The 23,522-nt window shown below is 42.7% G+C and overlaps 1 protein-coding gene across 1 annotated transcript; it reads left to right on the top strand.

Moving 5' to 3' along the window:
- The first annotated feature begins 629 nt into the window (after window positions 1-629).
- lasp1 (LIM and SH3 protein 1) lies at window positions 630-23,400 on the top strand. The gene is made up of 7 exons (XM_068335886.1): window positions 630-928; window positions 9,616-9,710; window positions 13,951-14,035; window positions 17,355-17,462; window positions 19,145-19,223; window positions 20,033-20,136; window positions 20,370-23,400. Exons 1-7 carry the CDS (start codon window positions 860-862, stop codon window positions 20,541-20,543), a joined length of 714 nt encoding a protein of 237 aa, XP_068191987.1. The 5' UTR covers window positions 630-859; the 3' UTR covers window positions 20,544-23,400.
- The last annotated feature ends 122 nt before the right edge of the window (window positions 23,401-23,522 follow it).

The raw sequence follows: 23,522 nt of genomic DNA, 5'->3' as shown, positions 1-23,522 counted from the left end.
TGTTTCCTGCTTCATAGTGGTGAAGATGAATTGTTTAACTTCCACCTTTTGTTTGGCATGAGCTCACGCAGTTCCTGATGTCTACTTCTGTCTGTAAGGATTGTGTTTTTGTGCTCAATGCCAATATAATAAGAGTGAAATCACACAAAATGTTGGTTAGCATGCTCATGGGAATACAGGCAGTGTCACTCTTCTGCCAGCAGGTGTCAGCCTCACCACATTTTGTCAGAGTGTCCACGTTGTCCGACGCGCAGTGAACGTGGCAGATGTGTAAAAATGTGATTTGAGATCACTGGATTAGTAAAAGCCCCCTCAAAATCCTGCAACAATAAAGATGACCGCATGAGTTTGCTATGCAAGCACAAAAGAGATGAGCTGCACATCCACACGCTTTGACCTAGATTTCTTTACAGTTGTACAAACTGAGATTTTCAGGCTAAGGCGCGTAGTTGAGATTCCGTTTAATATGTGCAATGCATAGCCGGTGTAGTTCATTTGGAATCATTAATTGAATATCAATTCAAAGTGGGAAAAAAAAACATCCTCCCTCACTGTCTCTCCTCTTCCTGCGCGGACACGCGCAGATGAGGGAGGGAAAGAAAGCGCGAGGGGGGGGGGGTGGAGCGGGAGCGGGAGCGCGCTTTCCGTGTCTGGTAAGAGGACTGACAGCCAGCTGTGCGGCAGCTTCAGGGACAACAACAACCTCCTGGATTTGCCCCACACACACCCAAATTAGTTTTGGTCTTCTATAATTCGTGATAGTGCCGTTAAGATAGTTTGGGAAGTGAGTGTTTGAGGAAAAAACGTCACTACCATCGACGCTTTCCGCGCTAACTAGCTAGAAGAGCATTCCTCCGACATGGATCCGCTGTGTAGCAGATGTAAGCTAGTCGTTTACCCTACGGAAAAAGTGAATTGTCTGGATAAGGTAAGAACAGACGAACATTGTATTACCTCATTTTTAAAGAAAAATAACCATAATACATCTTCTTAATTTCATAACCAAACTGAAAATGTACCTGCTTTGCTGAAATTGCCCCCTTTGAGGGTTTTTTTTCTCAATGAAACGATCACCCGAGGGCAGGTATTTCGCCAGCAAAGAGAGCTAAAAACTAGCTAAATGTCTGGGCGGCAATAGCGAGACGGCGAGTTACACAAACCAAATTATGCCTTAATATGTCGATAATAGATATTATTAAATACATGATAACATTTTTTTTTTTACTCGGACAATCATTCAGACTGAATTTATTTCAAACCAGCGCCCGGTTCTCCCCGACAGACGGGTCTGGTTTGGGCCTGGTTCGCATCGCTACTTGATGGAAAACGTTAGCTGAGGTTCTTAACCTTGTTGAAAAAACTGGGGTCGTGGGATTAACCTTTACAAATATCAAGACATACGTGATATCTGAGTGCCTGTTGAGAACATTATAGTCTCAAAGCCCTTTTTTTTGGTCTCCACCGCTGTTTTAAGGCAACGTGGACGGATTTTAGTCATGCCTGAGTCCAAATCCACTGGTTAATCCGAGCCAAAGGATGATTTACCCCACCCACATTGATCTAACTGGTTTAATCTCAAAGTGGTAATCCCATCAGTTTTACCCATAGTCAGCCCACCAAGACGCCCAATTCACAACCTGGGGATGTTGATCGTATTGTGAGGTTTTTAGAAAATGAAGCCGATCAGATGAAATGCATTTTTCAAGATGTTGGTGATGATAAACCTGGTGGTATATAAAACACACGTGTAGACATATACATTTTCTGGATAGGTGGGGTCTGACTCGGCAATCTTCGGCATATTAACAGCTATGCGTTCTTGTTTTCACCGTAGCTCTTGGGGCAAGTAGATAATTTGTCTAATGGACGCCTGAATGGGAGATTGAAAATCGATCCTAATCCAGACGTTGCTTATCTGTTGGGGTCGACAGAAGGGGAAGGTAGAGAAAGAGCAAACGGAGCACATTGTCTGAAGTAACATCAGCTCTCGGTCGTTTGCATTACTTCCCGGCTACATGGATGGGTCCGTGAATGCACCATGACTAATGTTTTCCCGAAGTGCTCTGGACTGGAATTGATTCACCTCAGAAACCATTTTAATTCACAAGTGGCCCTAAAAATGATTATTATTTTTTTTTTTAAAACGTCACCTTCCATCTTGTTAGAAAGCTGGTGTTGATGAAGAACAAACTGAAGGAAGAACAGATTGAATGTTTTTTGAATCTGGTCTGAAGCAGAATGCATTCCAGAAGACAAACACTCTCGAGAAACATGCTCAGTCAGAGGCCTACGGTGCCATCTCCTTGTTCTGAACCGAGTGAAGGGTGTAGCCCGCTGTCAGTGTATGCCGCCACACCTCATCAGCACTTACACCTTCACACTTGCCAAAAAAAGCCATGCTTCTCATGCATTTTGCCCTTGTTAGTGTTTAAAGAAGCTAATTTGGCAATCAGATCGTTTTCATGGGCTGTGTGCTCAAGTGAGAGGAAAGAAAGAAGTCACGAGTTCTGCCACTCTTGTGTTCGCATTCTCAACCAAACATGAATACCTTCACCTGACTGCCTCTTCCAGTAATATGCGTCTGTGGTATTGCTGAGCAGCAGAAGCTTGCTAGTTACATTCCATTATAGCAGGGCTGTGTGCAGATGGAGGGAGTAGCCCAACACATGTAAAGACAGGAAGTGAGCTTTGGTCCGTTCTTGTTTGGCTTTTCTTTGGTGCTTAGTAAACATGCATGAGCGGCATAAAGAGAGCTACTTTGCCCATATCCTGATTTATATTTTTATTTTCACACTTTGAGTCCCTTTGCATAATTGCTTGTAAAAACATTTCTTTATATCTAGAACTAGCCCTTTATGCTTTCCATCAGTTTGTCCTCTGCCTGAAACAAACTATCTTGTTTCTGAATGGCCCCCAGCCTAAAAGCCCACTTTATTCTAATTGAACAAACTTGCAGAAGCCTGGAGCGGGGCCAAAACCCAGTGCTTTCTGAGCATACAGTAACTGAGCTTCAGGCACTGAATGTAATGAGGCTAAGCCTTACTGTTATTGTTCAGAAGCTCAACTTTATAACTCATTTAGTTGAAAGTGGATCGTGCTTTATGCAAACTAGGTTTTCCAATGGGCCAATGAATTTGTTAAGTCTTTTTGTTTTTTTGTCCTATTTCATTTGGATGTTGACTGTGTAAAACTTGAGTAAAAAAATAGCATGAAATCCTTTTAAAAAGGAAACACGATACATATACTGTATGTCAAAGTGTCTGTGGTAAAAGTGGTATCCTTTGCAACATCCTTGCTTGTGAATGATGTATTATTTTGCAGAAGCTCCTTTCACATTCAAAGCTTTATTCTTTAACTGGCGACTGAAAGTTGTTGGTTCAGTTCCTGGCAGTAAAATTGGGTGTGGATCACTAGCTTATCATAACATGTTGGTAATATGCCATTGGAAAGTGATGTTCAATTCACTCTTTAAATATTCTGATGCTTGCAACATGGTTGAGTGTTGGAGGAAAGGAAATGTAAAAACAAAATACCCCACCTCTCACTCAGTGTATATTGTTAATTTTCGAAAATGTAATCCTGCAAACAATCACAAAATTTAGGAAATGTAGTTTTCTTTTTATTCTATCTGTTAAGTTGGAAAAGTGACATAGGTTTTTTTTTTTAGGATGATTTTTTAGCATGATATGGAAATGGTTTGTTTTATTGTGCAACATGTGGAGAAGTCAGATAGATGATTTGTATGTGTCACCAGCCCTCGGAGAGTGTGTGTTTCTAACAGAGATGTGTGTCGAGTTGCAAAAGCTGAAAACACGCCTCCGACTGCAACACTTCTCTCTACAGAATGTACGTGTTATTTCAGTATTGTCTGCATATTTAATGTCTAATTGCAGAACCTGTCTCTACCTGCAGGTGTGGAAATACCATACAGTCGTACTGCTTTTAACTGACTTACAGTACATGGCCTAGTGAACTGTTTACTATAGCAAATCAGTGATTTCAATGATTGAAGTATTGTTGAACCTATAAATGATTTGGGAAACCCATGTGTGGTCTGGTTGCACATTTTTGAATAAAGATTAAGTGCAAATATCAGTCCTGCTTCTCAATTATGTTCGACTCTTTGATATGTGAGCATTGTCAAAACAACTTTTTATTAAGATCTAATTTCTTGTTTCAGCAATAACTTTTATGCTAAATATGCTATTTAGTTATTTTATTTGGGGTTTCAGAGACCTTCACCATTCTAAATTCCCGTAGAAGGGGTTGAAAAGGATTCAAAATAGTTGACTATGACTACATTATTGTGGTGGTTCAATTATTTACTGCCCAAAGGAGTTCAAAATTCAAATGATACTAAAATTCATCAAAGCTTTTTTTCCCTATTCATTAAATGATGCGCTCACATGTAATATTTCAGAATTATATCAATGTAGTACTTCTACAGACAGTGTGGCTGGGTTCTGATTTGTACAGGGAGGAGTGAACTCTTTTCCTATAAGTTCAAGAGTCTACCCTACCTTTATTTAGAGTTGTTAGATTATTCTTAGAGCTGATTCACGTTGTCCAAATACCACAAGGGATGAGCAATCGGTCCACCGAGCACAAGTCACCTCCCTTTGACTCAGTCAGAATCGCCTGAGGTCTTGCCTCTATTGTGAGTGGATTGGCATTTTTTGCTTTTTTTGATAAAGAGGAACTAGTACAACCAGTCTCCGTCGCTTTTAGAATCTGATCCAGCGTTGTTAGTTTCGTTATGTTCAATCTCCAGGCCCAACAGCTATCAGCTGACAAGAATTTAGCTCTATAGCAAATTTCATGTTTTCTGGAGGTTTCATGGATATGCATATGTCAGAGGACAGAAGAAAAGTGCCTGCTTTGAACAGGTGGTCTTATGGAGGCAGCAGTCCCCAGGTTTAACAGTTATAAAACATAAGGCAGTCTGTGGGGCGATTCAGGGCAGGTTCCTGTAGCATCGATGCGATCCACAGCACCGGTTGGGACGTAGTATCGCAGGAAAACGTCCAGCAGCCTTACATTCTTTCGCGGTTTACTTTAAGTTGCTTCGGAAGTTGTTTTTATAGTCACTGAACTATTCTCTCCTTCTCGTAAGAAATTTGACTGAACCTTGTCTGAAATAATTCAGCTTCATACCACTGGTCCTACCAAGCTATTTAATGCTGAAGCAGTAAACTGCTGGCTTCATGGTTGTTACCACCGGGGATTAGTTGCGTTCTGGCCTCAAAATATGATATTCATGGTTGCATTGGGGGGGGGGTCGCCTTATACAGGTGGCCACTAGACCAGGTTTGACTATATTAATGAAAATAACAAATGAAAAGTTAAAACATCATTGAAAAACAGTGTAATGATGTTTAAAAAAAGTTTGGCTGCCTTACCATTCCTTTGTCTACCTGTATGCAGTCAAAGCCATGACAATTCTGATTGGTTGATACTATCAAACTAAAAACAGGAAGCAGTTTTTGTCCCATGCTTTCCGCACTAAAAACCTGGAGTGGTTTGGAAAGGTTGAGCAGTCTGACCTAGTATGTCTGTTTAAATCACTGTCTTCCTGCAGGCCAGCAACGAAAGCCTCCGCCATGGTAAAAATTAATGAATCCGGGTTGGCTAATAATTAACCAGTAGGCTTTAATGAGCTAACATTTCCTGTGTGAGCACCAGCCAGATGTGGGCATTTTGTCTTTAGGCATGTACCATCTTACGCACGGCTAATCTTTCACACTCACACATGCAAAGAATAAGCTGCTGTAGTGACCCACAATTTGTGTGCATGGCAGAGTTGTTAGATTCGTTTAGCCGATATTGGTGCACAATAAATGAGTCATCAGAGGGTAATTCTCTAGCCTAATCACCCAATAAAATCATAAAACTAAGTGATTTTGTTTTAAGTTATTTGCCACTGATGTGACCAAGTGTTATTTAGTATTTCTGCAGTTTCTCAAGGGATGTCCTTCAGTGTTGTTAAGTGCTAAATTCCTGTGAAGCTTAATTTGGTGATTACCAGTTCACTGGACTGTGAAAATCCATTACACACGGTCTATTGGTGAGTAGGCTTGTTTCCATTGAGAAATGAAAAGATATGATCTCAAATTCTCTTCTAATCACTATAGAAATTGCCGTAAACAAATCCTGGTACATTCGTCTGCTTTACATTCAGGAAACCAGTAATTTATGATCATTCTGATCAAGCCCTGGCGTTAGTGTGTGTGCATGTATGGCGTCTGATGTTTTGTTGGCCTCCCGGATGGCTCCGGGCATTTGTCCGGGCCTATCTTTGTTTGGTTCTCACCAAAAGAGAGCTGTGAGCCTGACTGAGCATTTTTTGCTCTTGACTGGAGCCTCGGATCGGCGTTGACACACATGCATCATGCGCTGAGACAACTAACCTACATACAATACCGCACACGTACATACGTACATGAGCTCTCGTACACATGTGCCCCTGAGCTGCACAGATGCAGTGAGACTGGTGTTTTTTGTTTTTTTTTAATGGGTGTTTTTAATTTGTAGGGCTGAGTGTCTGCAGTGTCCTCATTTTCTATCCGATTGCCAGATCCTGCCTTGGCACCAGAGCATTAGCCTTCCTAGCGCTGGACAAGGCTAACCGCTGCAGGGCCTCTCTAACACACACTTAGGATGATTCACACCCTCACTGTTCATTTCCTTACTTTCTTTCCCTTTTGAAATCAATTTGCTTAAATCCTACTACTAATAATAACAAATTTCGATTAATTACATTGAGAGTACACAGAGATGTGGATGGTAGGGTTTTCTGTATTACCCCTCCCTTCTCACACATGATATCTGTGAGAAACTAAAACCACTGCTGAGTGAGTAAAAAAGGAAATGTACTTTCAGCAACACAGCCAGAGAATGCTTGGAGAGGCTAAATGCATTTTGAATAAACATCAGATTCAATAGGTTTGCCTCATCCTGTCAGTAATCGTTCAGTATGCACGCTGCCCTGACCACCTCCACATGAGGTCACATGTGTCAACGGTGCATTCCATCATCTATGTTTAGACCTGTCTATTGTTGGTTCATCCACAATACAGTTTAGTTTAAGAGATGTTTAAAAAAAATGAAAAATCAGGTTCTCAGGTCACATCTTTAACAGAACCATGGTCAACATTTATTTTGGAAATGACTGGAGTAACAAAGTCCATCCTGAGCTGACAGTTTTGGATTTTGGCCAATAGGAGATCAATCACTGTAGGTCTTATAGTTCTAGTGTGATCACAAGTTGGGGGGATTGATTTTCAAGCAGTGTAGAATGATGATGCTCTTCGATTATGCATGTAAAGATGGCGGCTATTCCTCCAGTTTCAGCTGCAAATCAGCTAAAACTGGAAAAAAATGGAATCTGTCTCCACTCTGCTGTTGTTTGTTAAGAGATTTGTCATTGCCTTTCTTGCCAGAACAATGGAGAGGGAGAGTAATGGAAAGAGAAACACAATGTGTCTGCCTCCCTCATGCCTCAATTGGGTTGTTCTGGGATAAGGAGTTTGAGTTCGAAGGCCGTGTCCACATCTGTGAATCACAGATCTGCTGCATTGAGCGACGTTTGATTTCCACTGTTAGCCGTAGTCCGGTATTGCTGGCCCACAAATAGAAACGTCCATGTATTTGCACATGTGCTTCCTTTTTGTCGTTGCATACCGTCCTGGGTGGTCTGCTACAGCCCGAAGCCATATTCTTGTTCAATAACGGAAGCTAATGAATTGTTCATAGTGCCACACGTCTGGTCATGTTTCCATACATCCAGCTACTCTGATTGTATCTGCTGTCCATCTTCAACTTTAACAGATGCTAAACCCGAAAGGAATCATGAATTATTCTGTCAGTAATGCACACTTCTTATTCATGGAGAAATCAAGCCTGCATTGTAATTCTGAAACACTAGGAAGGTGACGTTGGGTTTTGATGTAATCTGCAGTTTCATCCTAGGTTTTGAATCATAATTTGTACTCTGTTTGGAAGATTAATGTTTTCTGTGTGGGCATTTTGTATAGAAAGTTATAAAGAGTGGGAGAAAGAATGAGAGGGATGACAGAACACCCTGAGGCCATGTTAATAACGACTCCTACTTTCATTCTCTCCCATTCTTCCCTTCCTTGCACTCCTCCATCCCTTCCCCTGACAATAGTAGGAGCTGCCAGATCATTGCTTCACTCTGGATCGCTTGCCCAGCCCTCCACTGCTCACTCCCTCCTTCTTGATCTGTCCAACTCCTTCTTTTCATGTTTCCTCCATCCCTACAGTTAGCAGCAATCCTCCCTTCGTCAGTACCTCTTTGAACCATTGGGCCACAGATCGACCCCTGTGCCATTAGAGAAAACAAAAGGAAGGGAGAGGGCAGGAGGGTGGGTTAGGGGGGAGTAAGGGTGGTGAAGTAGATATAGAAATGGTCTCTTATGTTGTCAGATGAAAGGGCTGCAAAAACGAGTAGACGGACTTATTTTGCAACGAAAAACCTTCTCTAGGATGCCTTTCTTGTTTACACTAAACAAAACAGTGACATTTTGGGTTAAGATTCTTTTTTTTGCACCATTTGAAGTGCTACTCACCTCTTTTTATAATTGTGCGCTGCGTCCATAACATGTTGTCAAAAACGTCACAGCCCTGCCCTTTCTTTCGTCCTTGCAGTTATACAGAGGTCAGTTGATAATACCTCCGTTGTCGCCGCAAAGGTTTCGCAAAACAGACACCCAATTACTCCCACATTGCATTTACATGGAACGGCGGGGTGGAATAAAGGTGCACCAGACCCTTGAACAGACTGTTTCATAATCAAAAGGTTACTTTCAGACCGAGCTCGATCTCTGCTGCCCCGGCTGAAAACAGGATCTGTGGTTGCCCATGCAACAAACTGAGAACACACGTCTTCCGCATTAAAAAAGGTGTGAAAATTGATTTAAGATGAAAATACAGGTGATTTATTGTGATAATAGAGAAGGACTGCACAATTTAATTTGTTTAAAATAGGCATCTCGATTCATGCATATATGCGATCTCATCTCTAAACGACAGTGATCCTTCTTTATCTTCTTCAAGGAGCTGCATCGCTAACTAACACTGCTACATTCGTCTGCAGAATCCAAACGCCCCCACATGCAACGCCGACGTTACCTTCTGCATCAGCCTATGATGACGCGGCTTTACGCCACGCTATTCAGTGAGGTGGAAGCATTCCAAATAAGACGATAAAGACGAGTGGAGACACCGCATTAAACAATTAAATTTGGGGTGGAAAAAAAATCATGCCAGAAAATTGTCATCATGATTTTAAGCAACAAAACAAATTGTGACACCAACACGTTTTTTCCAGAATCGTGCAACTGTTTGTCATCGCTCACTCCAACGCAGCTACGTAGAGTTGGCAAACAATTGGTATCAAAGTGGGACGGTGATTTCTTGAAACTGTTCAGCAACAGAAAGATGCTGTGTTTCAACATTACTTCAGTTTTTCAGGGATGATCTAAATTGTTGTCCGGTGCTGGCTGATGTATTTGTGTCCATTAACCTCTCCTTTTAGATGGGTACAACATACGTCACCCTCCATCATTTTGTTCCTTCTGTCTCTGTTTTCAACAGTTCTGGCATAAAGGATGCTTCAGCTGCGAAGTCTGCAACATGACCTTAAACATGAAGAATTACAAAGGCTTGAACAAAGTACCATACTGCAATTCGTAAGTTGTCCCCGAGTCATCATGTTTATGTATGTTTTTATGCTCTACTGGTTCTGTCGACACCCAGAGACACTGACAGCAGTGTTGAATCTTTCCACAGCCAGAAATTGGACTCTAAATGTGTGTCTCTATTCATGTTGCAACCCAAGCGCGGCCCCACTCTCCTCCTTCTGCTGTTTATCAGTGACTATTTCAGCCCCCCCACTACACATACACACACACACTCACACACGCGCGCACACACTGACAGAAAAGACCTATGTGGTGTGGGAAAGTGCCTGCCTCCCCCTCTTTCTCAGTGGCTAAAGAGAGGGAGGTGGACGTGTATCAACAAAGGAAATTCCTGACGTTCCTCTGCAGTGACACGGGCCAATATTCTGCAAAGTAACATGTCTACTCATGCTTTAACACATACTCATACACTTAAGGCCCATTAGGTTTCCATTGAATCTCCTCCTCCCATTACTTATAATGAATTTCTGCGTGTGCGTGTGCGCGTTGGGGGAAAGGAGTTGCCTCATGTTCTGACAAGCTTCTTTTTTACATTTTGCCTGAATGCTACCTTGAGGTCAACAGTTTAGAATTTGGTTTCCTTATTATATAATCCATGAATTTGTATTTTTTCCTCTCCTTTAGACAAAATGAAAAACAGTTTCCTTCTCCAGTACTTCTCAAAACGGTATCTCACACGCCTTAAACATATTAACTCATATTTGGTATCAGTGTCCACTTTGACTCGACGTTCAACTGATTAGAATTTGCGGTCAAAAGTCAAGGTCGCTGTGACCCCTGCGTCCATCCCAATTCTGATGAATCTGATAACTCAGGAATGCTTGGATTACGGCATGAACGTCCACTTCTCCTGAAGGAAGGATGGAACACTCTAAATAAAGACTAAGTTCCTTGGTGGAGGTTATTTACTGAAGTAATGCATGGAGAGTGAGTTTTAACATCTGACATAGGAGGGAAATGTATGCTAATAACTAGCAGCTAAATAGAAATGAGCTATCATTACTTTATTTAGACCTTTTATTTAGATCATGTCAAATTATATCATGTTAAAAACCGTCTTATTTATGCTTCGTTTTTCTTTATTATTAGTATAATTGCTATTATCATGCCCCATCCTCTACAGCCAGTCTTTCACATCTCTATCAGTGCTTCACCCGCCTTCAGCAGGTGTCATCCTACTGTCCTTTGTTTCTGCACCCTAAAATATCTTTCTTCTTTATTTCATGCCTCCGAAGTCCCCTCCACCTTTCCCCAAGTCCTCCAGAAGCTGTTTATTATGCCTCTTCCCGTTTGTTTTACACAAGCCTTGTTTGAGTAAACATCATCAGTGGAAGGGCGTCCCACTTCAAGAGCGCAGTGCAGCAGGCGCTCTGTTATTATTCTCCGGGATAACTACTTTATCATTACCGCTCTATATCTGTCCTTGGTAATTGATATAGGCGTTGTTTGTTTTCTACTTTGTCCCCACCCACTTTTTCCCTAAGAATACCATCCCTGATGAGATGATGGCGATATGGGGGGAACGGAGGGGGGGCGTCTGGGAGATTTAGGAGGGCAGATAGATGGACTGGAAATTCCTCACATCCCTTGCAGACTGTTGGAGCTTTTTCCATACTTCCAACTGTCATCTTTCATTTTCAGAGCATAACTCAGAAACTGATCTTATTTTGTAAAATTTTATGCACACAACCAAAATCTTTTGAAATTGTTTCATTTTGAAATTTTCTTTCTTTACAGGGTCAAAAACAGCTTCATATGCACATCGCCCATTAAGTAGAGAGGTGTCTTTTATATGCGGTGAAGGGAATTTTTAGCATTTTTTTTTCAATTTGAAAAACGTTCAACTATGCAGTTGACAAGAATTTGATTTAACTTCTATGATGTCTTTCCAAGTGTCCTTCTGTTGTGGGGGATCCGGAGTATTTCATACTTGTTGAAATTTGTCGCAGATACCTTAATTAAGTGTTATCATTCATAAATTCTGCCAATTTTTCTCCCATTTAACAAATCCTGAATCGTGACTTGAGAAAAGATTTGCTGAAATATTATGAAGTTATAATGAAATCGCTTTTGCACAACAGTGCTCTATGCTTCCTGGTTTGATGTAAGCATTTCTTTCTGTGTCAGGCCAGGAAGGGGCTTGTTGGAACAAAAAAAGGGAGGTGTAGTCAGTAACATACCAAATAGACTCTGATACATGGCCCTCATCTTGTGATGTATGAGTCTGTTCCTATCAATGCCTTTGCTATGTGTTTGGATGAAATTACGGTACAGATTTAGCCTTTTCCTCCTCCTAGGCCAGTCATTGAACTTGTGATGGATGACAAGTACGATGTGTATCTTCAATATTCCTGCTGAATGATTCATTACAACCTTTCCAGGTCTCACAGGGTCAAGCCGGCCACAACATCTCTGGGTTCTACTATGCAAACAGATCCTTCCTCCTGCACAGTAGGCAGTGTGTTTTGTGTGTGTTTATGTGTGTGATTACACATGTGTGGCCCCAGATGCGCCTCCTCTACATTTCGGTCACCCCTTCTTCACAGGACTAACTGGGGTGTGCATGTGTCACCCATTCCCGTCTGCGACTTATTAACGTGTTATATGACCTGACGAATAGATGTGCATTTTCACAACTTACAATATGCCATTGAGTCACTGAGTGCACATCTGCAACCCTGGTGTGAGTGTCTGCAGAAATAACGGGAACGTTGTTAACAGAGATGCATGTTGTGAGGGGGGTGTGGCCCAAGCGCACTTCCTCTGTTTCAGACAAGCATGGTCTTTGAGGCACAGTGACGCTCTGTGTAAAGAAAAGCATTCCACCACAAAGCAGACACACCCAAATCCTGAGAAAAACTAACATATATGATTTGGTTCCCAGCTTTGATCAAGGGATATTCCACAAAAATGAAAAAGAGATACTAGACTGTTTAGAATGATTGAAATCAGAGCTTAAAAATGCTCACTTCTGAATATTGCAGTTAGCATCTGTTTCAGGAGTATTAGCACATTAAAAAAAAAATCCGAGATCTGATCTGCAAACGGGAATCAAACCATTTTTTTATGTCATCCACCTTCAAAGTTTAAAGTCTTAAGTGGTATTTTATGTAAAATTTAACATCCCAAAACTCTATTGTTCAAAGCTTTCCACATCTCATGATTACACCAGAACAACCTCCAGTTCATTTTGCTTACCATGTTGTCAAGGAAATGGTAGACATATTGCCTAAATGGGTTACCCAGAGGCACGGGTAGCAGTTTGAAAATTTTGAGGTCACCCCACACCCTGAGGCAGGCTGGGAACTGCAGTCCATATGAAGCGCCTGATAAGCTACAAGGGCTCATCCTCTCCTTCTGGATTTGATTTGATGTTATTGCCCCCTTAAGGATCGCACTGAACAGGCAGGCATGACAAATCATGGACATGAAAGGTGCACGTGCACCGGTTGCACACACTGACTCAGATGTTGCATTACCCCTACCCGCGGCAGCCAATCGGAAAGGAAGTTGGGTGATGAATGGCTTTTGAATGTTGCTCGGCGTGCTGCAGCCGAGTGTTTGTTTACTTTTGTGTATTTATGTTTGTAATGGTTCAGGTAGAGCAGCTGGGGATCAGGTGCTAACGACAACATTCCAGGAAACCGTTCAGAACAGACCCGCCCCGCGTCCTGGTGAAGGGGGCTACCCATGACTTCATTGACATCCGCCCTCTCCCTTCATCTCTGCTGCCATGTGTGCTGGTTGCATTGTTCCCTAACCTGTTATCCCCCATAGTGCTTTGTGCCTACGTCTTCATAAGTGTGTGCCTGTGTTTTGTGAGCTTTTTTTTCCACACCTGTTATCACTAGCCTTTCGAAACTCTGCAACCTTGAAGCTGTCATCCACCACCACCATCACCCCCCCCACACACACACACACACACACAGCCACCGCCTACACTTCCTCTCTTTCAGAGTGCGCTGGCTCCCACTGACAGAACATTGTGTGTTACACTGACATGCATTTTGTCTACAGGGGCTCCTAAGTCAACCTCAGGGACCACCTTGAATTACAAATGCCCCCGTTGTGGGGCCACCGTCTGCACACTGCTTGAATCATGCCATTTATTCCTCTTAGAGTCTAGGATTTAGCGTCACAGTGGGCGTCTGAGGGGAAAGCTGGCGTCTGCCTGAGTGTATTTACCATGAACTGACATTCTTTGTTGTTTGTTGGGTTTATTTTACAGACACTACCCAAAGTTGCAGTCTACAGTGGTGGCTGACACTCCTGAGAACAAACGCCTCAAAGAACAGTCTAAGATGCAGAGCACAGTGAGTTTTGTATTTGTCGATACCCAAAGAGTTCATGGGTCAACCCAAACTCACAGTATAGCATTGTTCTAATTAAAAGTAATAGCATCCTTTAACTAGAATATAAAGCAGCACCTTTTACAGCATTCAAACAGGGTCTTGCTTAAAATCCATTTTGCAACACTTTCCATTTCCTATTATTGTTAAAAAAGAGAAAAAAATATTCTTATTCCATAAACTCTGCAACCTTGAGACTGTCATGGACAAGGTATCAGAAATATCTTCTTAAACTAGTTTTAAGATCATTTCTGTTTATATTAAATGAACTGGCATAGAACTGCTAGAAGCATTCTGGCTGAGTTTTGGCTCAGTCTAAAATTAAGTCCAGTTTAACGTGTGGGGGGGTGTATCTTAAAATAATCACAGATAGTTCCTTCCGTCTGTTTGATGTTTGCTGGTATTTTCATCAGAGGTGGGTAGATGTGACGTCAAACCGTCTTGATTTAAAGATGATTTGATAAGTGGATGCTTTTATCTTTCGTTCTTTTTTTAAATGTCATGGTTGGACTCAAAAATGCATCACGCATCCAGTAATACTCGTACTTCATGGATCTGTTAGATTCTTCCCACTCCTATCATATTGTGTTTTTCTGTCCGCCTGTCGTTCACATGTTGTATGATGATGGGTTTGAACTGTAGCCTTTCGTGCTGACTATACTATCCAGTGTTTACTGTGGTTCAGCGCTGATACACTTTTCCTTTCTCAGCATGTTTGTCTCTTCACATTTTAATCATGCAGCTGTACGATTGCTGAAGTAACTCCATTAAATTTCCAGAAAAGTAAATTCAGGCCAAAGAAACTTCGATAAAACCTGTAGGATCTTTGATGGATCGATGAGCTGATATTCAGGACTGGTGTGGTTTGGTTCTTCAGCATGCAGGAGAGGAGAGTGATATCCGGAGGGGGCCGGAGTCTATCGGTGTCAAATACCACAGATGAGATCTACGTTTGAGATGGGGTTTCATTGGGTGGGGGGTAGCGATAGGATTGGGAGACAGATGGTGTTTTTCCAACATTCCCACAGACTCCCCCACAAACCAACTATTATACACCAAGATAGCCGTCATTATGCTAACGGTTTATCACGGCCAACAGCTTAAGGATGGGATATAAACTGAAGATGTTTGTGTTCGCTGGAGATGGATTAATATCATGGCAGCACAGACCTCTACCGCCTTTGGTGGTGTTTTATTTCTAGCACCAGGCTTTATTTAAAATTAAAATCAAAATCAAATTCAGTTGATTTACAATTTCATACAAATCCTGTTGAGCTTTTGCATATTTATGCTCAACCAATGTCAGAGGTTCTAGCAAATGCACAAAAAAAACAACCCCTGAAAGAACAGAATGTATTTCCTCATGTGTGCAGTGATCGGAAATAAGCTTTGTGGACTGTGATGCTTGTGTGCTGCTCATCTGATCTTTTTCTGATTGTGTTAGTGTCAGTGGAAGGAAGTTGAAGGTGTTTGTGGATAATCGTGACCATCTAACCCCTCTCCACCATCGGTGCTGCGTTGCTACGGGAACCCTATTGCTATGGTAGCAGGGTAGAGGTTTGTCACACCTCATTACAAGTCTTTGTGGGGGGAAACAAGACTGAGAGGGAGCGAATTGGGAAGGACGAGAGGGAGAGAGATAGCGCAGTGAGGCACACATGAGCGAGGGGAGGAAAAAAAGGACGAGACAGGAAAGCACCAACACAGAGAAAGAGAGAGAGAGAGAGGGAGGAGTGCAGTTTGAAGGAGGAAGAGATAAAAGTAAAATCCCCAGAGGATGCGAAGCCAGAGGAATGCAAATAGAAGCAGAGAGAGAATATAATGAGGAAAAGCTGCAGCTCTGTGATTCGGCTCCACTGCCGTTGAGGCTGTAAAATATGAATGAATGAAAAAGGAGCACAGGGAGAAGAGAATGTGGGTGGGGAAAGAAAGCAGGGGCATGATTGGTGGAGAGGAAGCTGTTGCATGGACCCATAAAGACAAAGGAGAACGGCTGAGGAATGAAAGTAGAGGAGGGTGATGCATCGACTGATGGGAGCAGAGAGAGAATGGAAGACAAAGATGATTTGAGGCCACATTAATCTTCTGCAGGACTTATCTTTGCCGCTCAGGCCTGAAAGCCTTGTATAATTAAACATGCAGCCATATTTTAAAGGGTGGTGGCCGATACGGAAGTATCTTACTGCATCTTCGCACGTAGACACTATCTGAGTCATAAACATGACTTGCTATCACAAGACGGGGTGGGGGGAGATTGGTCAGCGGTCTGTTCAGCAGCGTCAGACGTTATGTGGACACTGAGGGACAAAGCTTTTGTTTCCTGCCAGTGCAGGAAATTGGTGCAATCGCCACAGAGGAAGGAATAAGGGTGGTGGCCGGAGTGGGGAGGCGGAGACCAGCGATTTGTCATCGCTGAAATGTCAAAGCTGGTGCTGAGATCAGAGGCAGACGAGCCTGAACGTGCAGCTTTCAGTTTGGATCTGAGTTCTTGTTTCAGGTTTGTCAAATGTTGGCAGTGGTTGTGGGTTTGAATGTTCAGCTTCTGGCGCTGACATGTCCTCCTCCGCCCTCAGGACAGAGTGGGAAGTGTGGAAAACACACACAAAGTTACACACAGACTGTTTGTCTACTACCTCTCATTATGACCATATATGGGCATTGCCACGTCTCGAATGAAAGCCCGCCCCTCCCCAGCAAACAGGAAGTGAACAACACCCTAAAAGACTCAGAAATATATGTTTGTGTGTGTGTGTGTGTGTGTGTGTATGCTTTGAATAGAAATATTGTTTATTTAAATGGAGCCGAAAACCTTCTGTTTTTCCAAGTAGGTGTGAAATAGGTGGGTGTTTGGTTGAACTCAATACAATGAAAGGTGATAAATTAATTACAGTAACACACATGGTTTTCACCAGAGGACACTCCTGTGTTCTCATGTTGGTTTATGCATTCGTGTCTAGCTGCAGTAAAGTCATTGGTACAACCGTTTTCCTTGTGCTATGAGAAGTTTTTTACTGGGCCGATTAAAAGTCTGCATTTCACCAAATTAACCCTCAGGACCGATTGTTTGCAAAAGCAATTGGCACCACTGTTACTATAAATGAAGCTCATGAAGTTAGTTCTTTTCATGGAAGAGTTTAACACACATAAAAAAGCAGAAAAACACGTTTTAAATTCCCTCTTCTGTAGTTCACATATGTTGACAGTCTATCCAGATTATGGAATAATATTTGCCCCGGCGTGTTGTGGCCTTTCTGTTTCTGACGTGATCGTGTTTGCTTTACAGGTTCACTACAAGGAGGGGACTGACAAGAGCAGAGCACAGAGGTGCAGCCAGCCTGCTGACACGCAGGAGTACCAGAGACATAAGGCGAACCAGGAACACGTCAGCAATGTGAGTGTCGGCGACACGGTCGCCAAGACGATCATCCCTTCGTTCTGAACTCCAGCAGATGTCACAGCTGCTGTGTAGCTTCATGGCAAAGACCTGCCAAAGTCAAATCCACTAGAGGAGGCGTTAAAAAAACTTCCTGAGAATATTTCTACATCGGGGGCTTCAGAGCTTCTCCAGGTTAACAAATGGAATTTTTCTTCCTGTATCGCTCGTCTTCCTACTCAGTTACTGGCGTCAGTAAATTTCAGACTCACTCGCTGCTTTTCGTTTGTTAGGCAATTCTCCAATCGCCACACACTCCTCCACTCTGTCAGCTGTGAAAACGTGCAGCGAACTGTGCCGGCCTTCTAATGTTGTAATTAGTGTGGAGGGTGATTGGAGAGTACTGCTTTCACATGATTGAGGTAAAGAACAGGGGAAAATTAAGCACATGTAAGGGTGCAGCGCTCACAGAAACACACATAACCATGAAGTCAGTTTTTATTCTCAATTGCTAACAAAACATTGTGTAAACATGACAATTTATTGTAAGAAAACGGCTCCAGATTATTTTGTTCTTGTCGACAAACCAAAAACTGTTCTGACTTTTCATTTCGTCTTTTATTTTTTTAAAAATATTTGTTTTGCTTCATCATGACTTTTTTTTTTTTCTCGGCCCATTTTGCTGCAAGCTTCCTGTTGTCGAGCAGCAAAGATTGAGAAGCGGTAAAGAGGGTCAGTTCACCAGAAGTCAGGGTCACTTCCTGTACACACACACACACACACACACACACACACTCCTCTGTTGGACTTGCTCCTTCCAAACAAACCAACATAAGCTCCTTCACACACTCTCACTTAACATATGTCTGTCGTGAACAGCGTCTGTGTTCTCACTGTCTGTGCACACAAACCCTGTCATCTCCTACGGCCTGTGAATGCGCTCCTCGCCTGAGCTGCCGTCACAGTGGGCTCTTTGAGCCGCAGCAGAAACATGGACAGAATTGGGCTTGTAAATCTCCACTGAGGCGCTGTGAGTCAGTCTGTTATCAGCCTGCTAATAAGGGGGGTTGGGTGGGGGCAGGTTATTTGGTGTAGTCATAGAGCAGGCAGTGAGTTTCTGTCATCACTGTGGTCCTGTTTGTAACGCTGAATGTTGCCTTTGTCTCATTGGCTGGAGACATCAGAGGTTGATCACAACTGCTTTTGGACCTGAATTGTAGTGCAGCTTTAATTCATTCGGGTTCTGTAGAGAAGGTTTATAAACTGTTTACGTCGCATCCTGGTATCACTTCATGATCTCCTCTTCCTACTCATCCTGCTGTTTCCTCTTCTGTTTCTATACCGAGCGTTGACGCTTCTACTTACTTCCCCTTCCCATCTCACCTGTTCTTCCTCATGTATCAGCGACGGTTGCTCAGCAACTCCAAGCTCGCATAACTTCCGGCTGCAGCAATGCTGCTTCCTCTCAGCGTCAGCCTGCTTCCTGAGGTTTTTCTACACATAGGACGCCCCACCTATTACTGTTACTGAAGGGGCACTGGAGAGCTAGCAGGAGACCCCTGGTGGACAGAAAATGAACTGCACGCTGTGACAGCTTCCTGCAAAAAGAACTGCAGCAAATTATTTGAACGTCTTGTGTGTCAACACGTGTGCTCTACCATCTTTTTCTTTGACCTCATGCTATTCTTTGTCTGTTCCAGGCTAAGTACCATGCGGATCACGAACGGAACAAGGCAGGAGGAGCTGCCCAGCATCATCAGCCAAGCAACACTAGCCAAGGTTCATCCTAACACACACACACACACACACAGTATCTCATGGAGTATATATGACGACTTAATAAGTAGCTTTTATAGTAGACCAAAAAAAATCCTAGTTTAAGGATAAAAGTCGTTGTATGGTAAAATATCAATGGTATAATATAAAAAAAGCAATTTTCTTTAATCTTCTTAGCTCGTCTGTGCCTGTCTCCACCGCTGAAAAAGGCTAGATGAGGTCACCAAGCTGGGTGTTGACTCCACACCAGTCAGGAGTTTGGTTGTAACTTGTTGGCTGTTAAATATTGCTCTGCTGCTGCACAAACTTGCAAATCATGAAAGTTATTCCTGTAATAACCTAATCTGATATTAAATAATTTAGCTTTAATCCATAACCAGACTTTTCCGTTCAGTCATCGCTAGAATACGATGATTGTTTGTTGAGGTTCACAAAGAGCAACTTTGAATTCCCCGGAATTAAAACCCCATTTTGAACATTTTGTGTGAAAGTGGCCTTACCGATTCCCACATGTAAACAAAGAGGCATTGTGCAGTGGGTTGTGTAACAGAAAACTTCCCTGGCCACTGGTTGCATGTCTTGGCATGCAGTGTTTTCAGAACCCTCCCTCTGGAAGAGCCCCAGCAGATGGTGAATACCCCTTGGCTGTAACACACATTTTGCTGCAAGCATTGAACTCTGATTTGTCCTCTTGAAACAACTCTTGACATAAAGCTGCATAACATTTAATCTCTACTGCAGAGAATCTGAGGCGTGGAGGGAAGCGTGTCGACAGTTTGTTTGTTGACTCTCTCCTCCGTTTGTTTTTCCAGCAGCTTACCAGACACCTGTAGCCTCTCACAACTACAGCTACGATCCCGCTCCTGAACCGGTGCGCCAGGTGGCCGCTGCCCCCGCCCCCTCCTCCGGAGCTGTGGTGAGTAGACTCGTCACAACTACAACATCGACCTAATTGGGGTTGTTTGAGGTAAAATTTATTTTGCTTAATCGCTGAAATGATTGCTGTTAATCTGACTAAATTGTCATTCATGTGTTTCCTGCCCATTGAGGTTTGACTTGCGCTCATTAATGACCACATCCTGTCACGCCAGTTCTGTAGAGGGACTTTTAATTCATCACACAAACTAAAATACTTCTCCTCGCCCACAGACGCGGTACAGGGCGGTGTATGACTACTGCGCCGCCGACGAGGACGAGGTGTCCTTCATGGACGGGGACGTGATCGCAGACTGTCAGAGGATCGACGACGGCTGGATGTTCGGCCGCGTGGAGCGCACCGGCCAGCAGGGCATGCTCCCCGCCAACTATGTGGAGGCCATCTGAGTGAGAGAGAGAGGAAGTAGAAGAGGGGGAGACAAAAGGAGGAGGTAGAGAAAGGGAGGGATAGTAGGAAAGGAAAAAAAAATCCCAGTGCCATCTCATCTTAACGCCGCTTTCTCTTGATTTTATTCTCGTTCCCTAACCTGTCCTGTGAGACTCTGCACCCACACCATCCTATCCCAGCTCTGCTCTCACCGTTGACCCACCCCCAGTACAGATACCCCCCCCCCATTTGTCTATCTGTCCGTGTCGATGTTCGTCTTTTTTCTTTTTCCGCTCTCAAGCTGTCACAAGTGAAACTCTCTCACCCGTTCATCACCGTATGTCAGGGGTCACGCAGCTTCACGCTAGCTGTAGCATTTTGCAATCCTGACACAACATCGTGCAAAAAAACAAAAGAAAGAAGAGTGTAAAAAAAATCTCTTCCCACACAAGTCAGTCAACACAACTGCAGATGTTATTGTGTGGAGAATTGAAAGTGTGGGTGGGTGTGGGATTTTCATCGTCCTGTTGGTTTGTTTCCTGTTTAATTTTGCAGGGTGATCTTGGCCAGACTGGAAACACAGTGTAGAATCTCAAGTCTTATCAGAACTAAACTTGAATGTTTGTGACTTTTTCTTCCCCCCACAATCTTCTAATACTAATGCTGTCACACCGATTACCCCATTAGCTGATCATTTTGTAGAATTTGAACTTCTGCCTTTGTGGGCATTGTCCTCAAACTGGAATCGTAGTCGAACTGGAAGAACGCCTTTGTTCATTTCTTTGCAGTCTGAATGCCTTCGGTCCCGAGAGACCACAGAGTTACGTCGATCGATATTTAACATCCCCCTTTTTTTAACAAAATCTTTTTCAAAGAAAGTAGATTAACGCAGAACGTCAAGCACAACTCGATATTATAGGTCTACTTTATTTCACATGTATTCTACTGCTTCTACTGCTTCTATGAGAGAACATTCCAGTCTTTTTTTTTTTCCCCTTTCAATGTGACAGATGTCGAAACCTTTGCTTGTGATAAATGTAACGCTTCACATGCTGTCCTTCTTTTGCCTTTTCTCAGTATTGTACGATGCATTTTTTTTGAAAAACGAAACAACAAAAAAACATACCGAGTGAGTTAACCAGAAAGTGAGTTTATGAACCGAGCCAGAGGAAGGCTGCACGATCCGTGCGGTTCGCAGAATCGGATCGTTGGTGGGATTCATCTGAAACCTGTGTTTGCAGGTCAGGACTGCTTGTTTGAGAAAGCAGACGGGTGTTGATTCAACCTTGAAGCCTGTTCCCGACCGGCGTGTCGCTTGAACTTCTGATTATACAACGTTATAAAATGGTATTTTAAATAAGCACCAGAGTCTTATGGTCTTCTTAAAAAGCCACATCTGTTACCTTTATGTCAAAAAATGGGACGCTTTTCTCCCTTTGGGTAAAACAGTTTTTGATATACGGCAGAAGGTTGATCCACAAACAGATTTGAGTAAGTTACTGGGTTCCATGCAGAGATTCTTTCATTCCATCGCTGCGGGGACCGTGTTTGATTTTTTTAAAAATGTGATATATGAACATTTCTCAGAGGTGTAAATAATCTCATCGGCCCCTGATCATACACACATCTTCCCCTTTTCCCTCGCTGTTTTCATTCTCCTGTGATGCACTGTGACCGTCACAGACGTGAGCCATCAGGGCGGTGTGTTTTCAGGGTGGGGCTGTGGAAAAAATGTTCAGCTTTATTTAAACAAAACAAGGCTCTCACTATGTAGCTAGATGTACAATTGTATATGTATCATAAAGGTGAGTTAGGGATTTTTCTGTTAAGGTCATGGTGCTTTGGGACGTGGCTTGCCTGAATATAAAGATTTTTTTTATGTGGCTGAGGGAAGGTGATGTGACTCATGGGGAAAAAGCAGCATGGTGCAAATTGACACTTTCTAATGTGAGGGATGGTTCCAGTGATGTTGAAATGATTGTTAAGTCAAGCTGGTTTTTATGTTGCCAAACAAACTGAATGAAAACACCTGTATTTTATAACATACACACCGGGGATACCATTTAGGCGTTTCTCCCAGTGGAGAGTTGATGGTGAGGCTCGGAAGTGGTGACTTATTCCTGTCTGATAATTGAATAACAAAGCTACTCACTTACAGTCGATCGAAACTTCCTTTTGTCTTCAGGGCATTTTCTGCCAGTTGTTCTGGCTGGAATGAAAAGTGGCCAAAGACTGGCTGGTGTTGTGAAAGTGGAGCTCAGGTCAGGATGGATTTGTTAAGAGAAAAAGTCACATTTGAGCATGTGATGATTTAAAGTATGCAAGGTTGGGTTTATCTCCCAGACTGTGAGGCAGGGAGGGATGTTGGTCCGACCTGGATGCGAGTCTTTCGTCCACCTGTTGACACGTAACGCCATCCTCCATCCTCTACTGAACTGTAACATATCATAACCCCGTCTCCATTCAGTTTCTGTCCTGTATCCTGTCCACCCGTCTGCTGACATCCCTCTGTCCTTCAGCCGTCATTGTATGCTCCTGCGCTTCTAATGAATCATTCCTTGCTTCTATAATACTGGTTATATACTGTAGACTTGCAGCATAAAATCATGTAATCCACAATCAGGTTTAGCTTTCAGACCAGTTTTGTGCATTCCATCTTAAATCGTTTTTGTTTTTTTTGGTATAATTTTGTAATTTTTTTTTGAGTGGAAAAAATAAAGATACCATATGCATATTGAATTACACATGTATTCGAAACTCGTTCTGAATACTTACTCAGAATTAAGGACCTGATGTCATCTCCTGTTGCTCCGTTACAGCACTTCAAATTGTACTTATGATTCTGCAGATTCAATAAAGTGTCATGTTTTTCTCAAACTGTCTGTGGACTGTCTGTTTGATGCAGGGGTTACATTTCAGTGAAATTTACTGCTGGTGTCAGGTTGATTTCTGGTTCCTCTAAAACGATGAACTCTGTTGCTTGACCTCTTCAGATGCAG

This window comes from Antennarius striatus, chromosome 16 (genome assembly GCF_040054535.1).
Source record: "Antennarius striatus isolate MH-2024 chromosome 16, ASM4005453v1, whole genome shotgun sequence".
Classification (NCBI taxonomy): domain Eukaryota; kingdom Metazoa; phylum Chordata; class Actinopteri; order Lophiiformes; family Antennariidae; genus Antennarius; species Antennarius striatus.
The sequence above is the reverse complement of the archived record's forward strand: the minus strand, read 5'-3'. Positions and strand labels throughout refer to the sequence as shown.

What these genes read in the sequence shown, in the direction of transcription:
- lasp1 (XM_068335886.1), top strand. Translation starts at nt 860, where the DNA reads ATGGATCCGCTGTGTAGCAGATGTAAGCTAGTCGTTTACCCTACGGAA. An exon ending in AAGTGAATTGTCTGGATAAG is followed by an intron (nt 929 to 9,615) that starts GTAAGAACAGAC and finishes TGTTTTCAACAG; the next exon opens with TTCTGGCATAAAGGATGCTT. An exon ending in AAAGTACCATACTGCAATTC is followed by an intron (nt 9,711 to 13,950) that starts GTAAGTTGTCCC and finishes TTTATTTTACAG; the next exon opens with ACACTACCCAAAGTTGCAGT.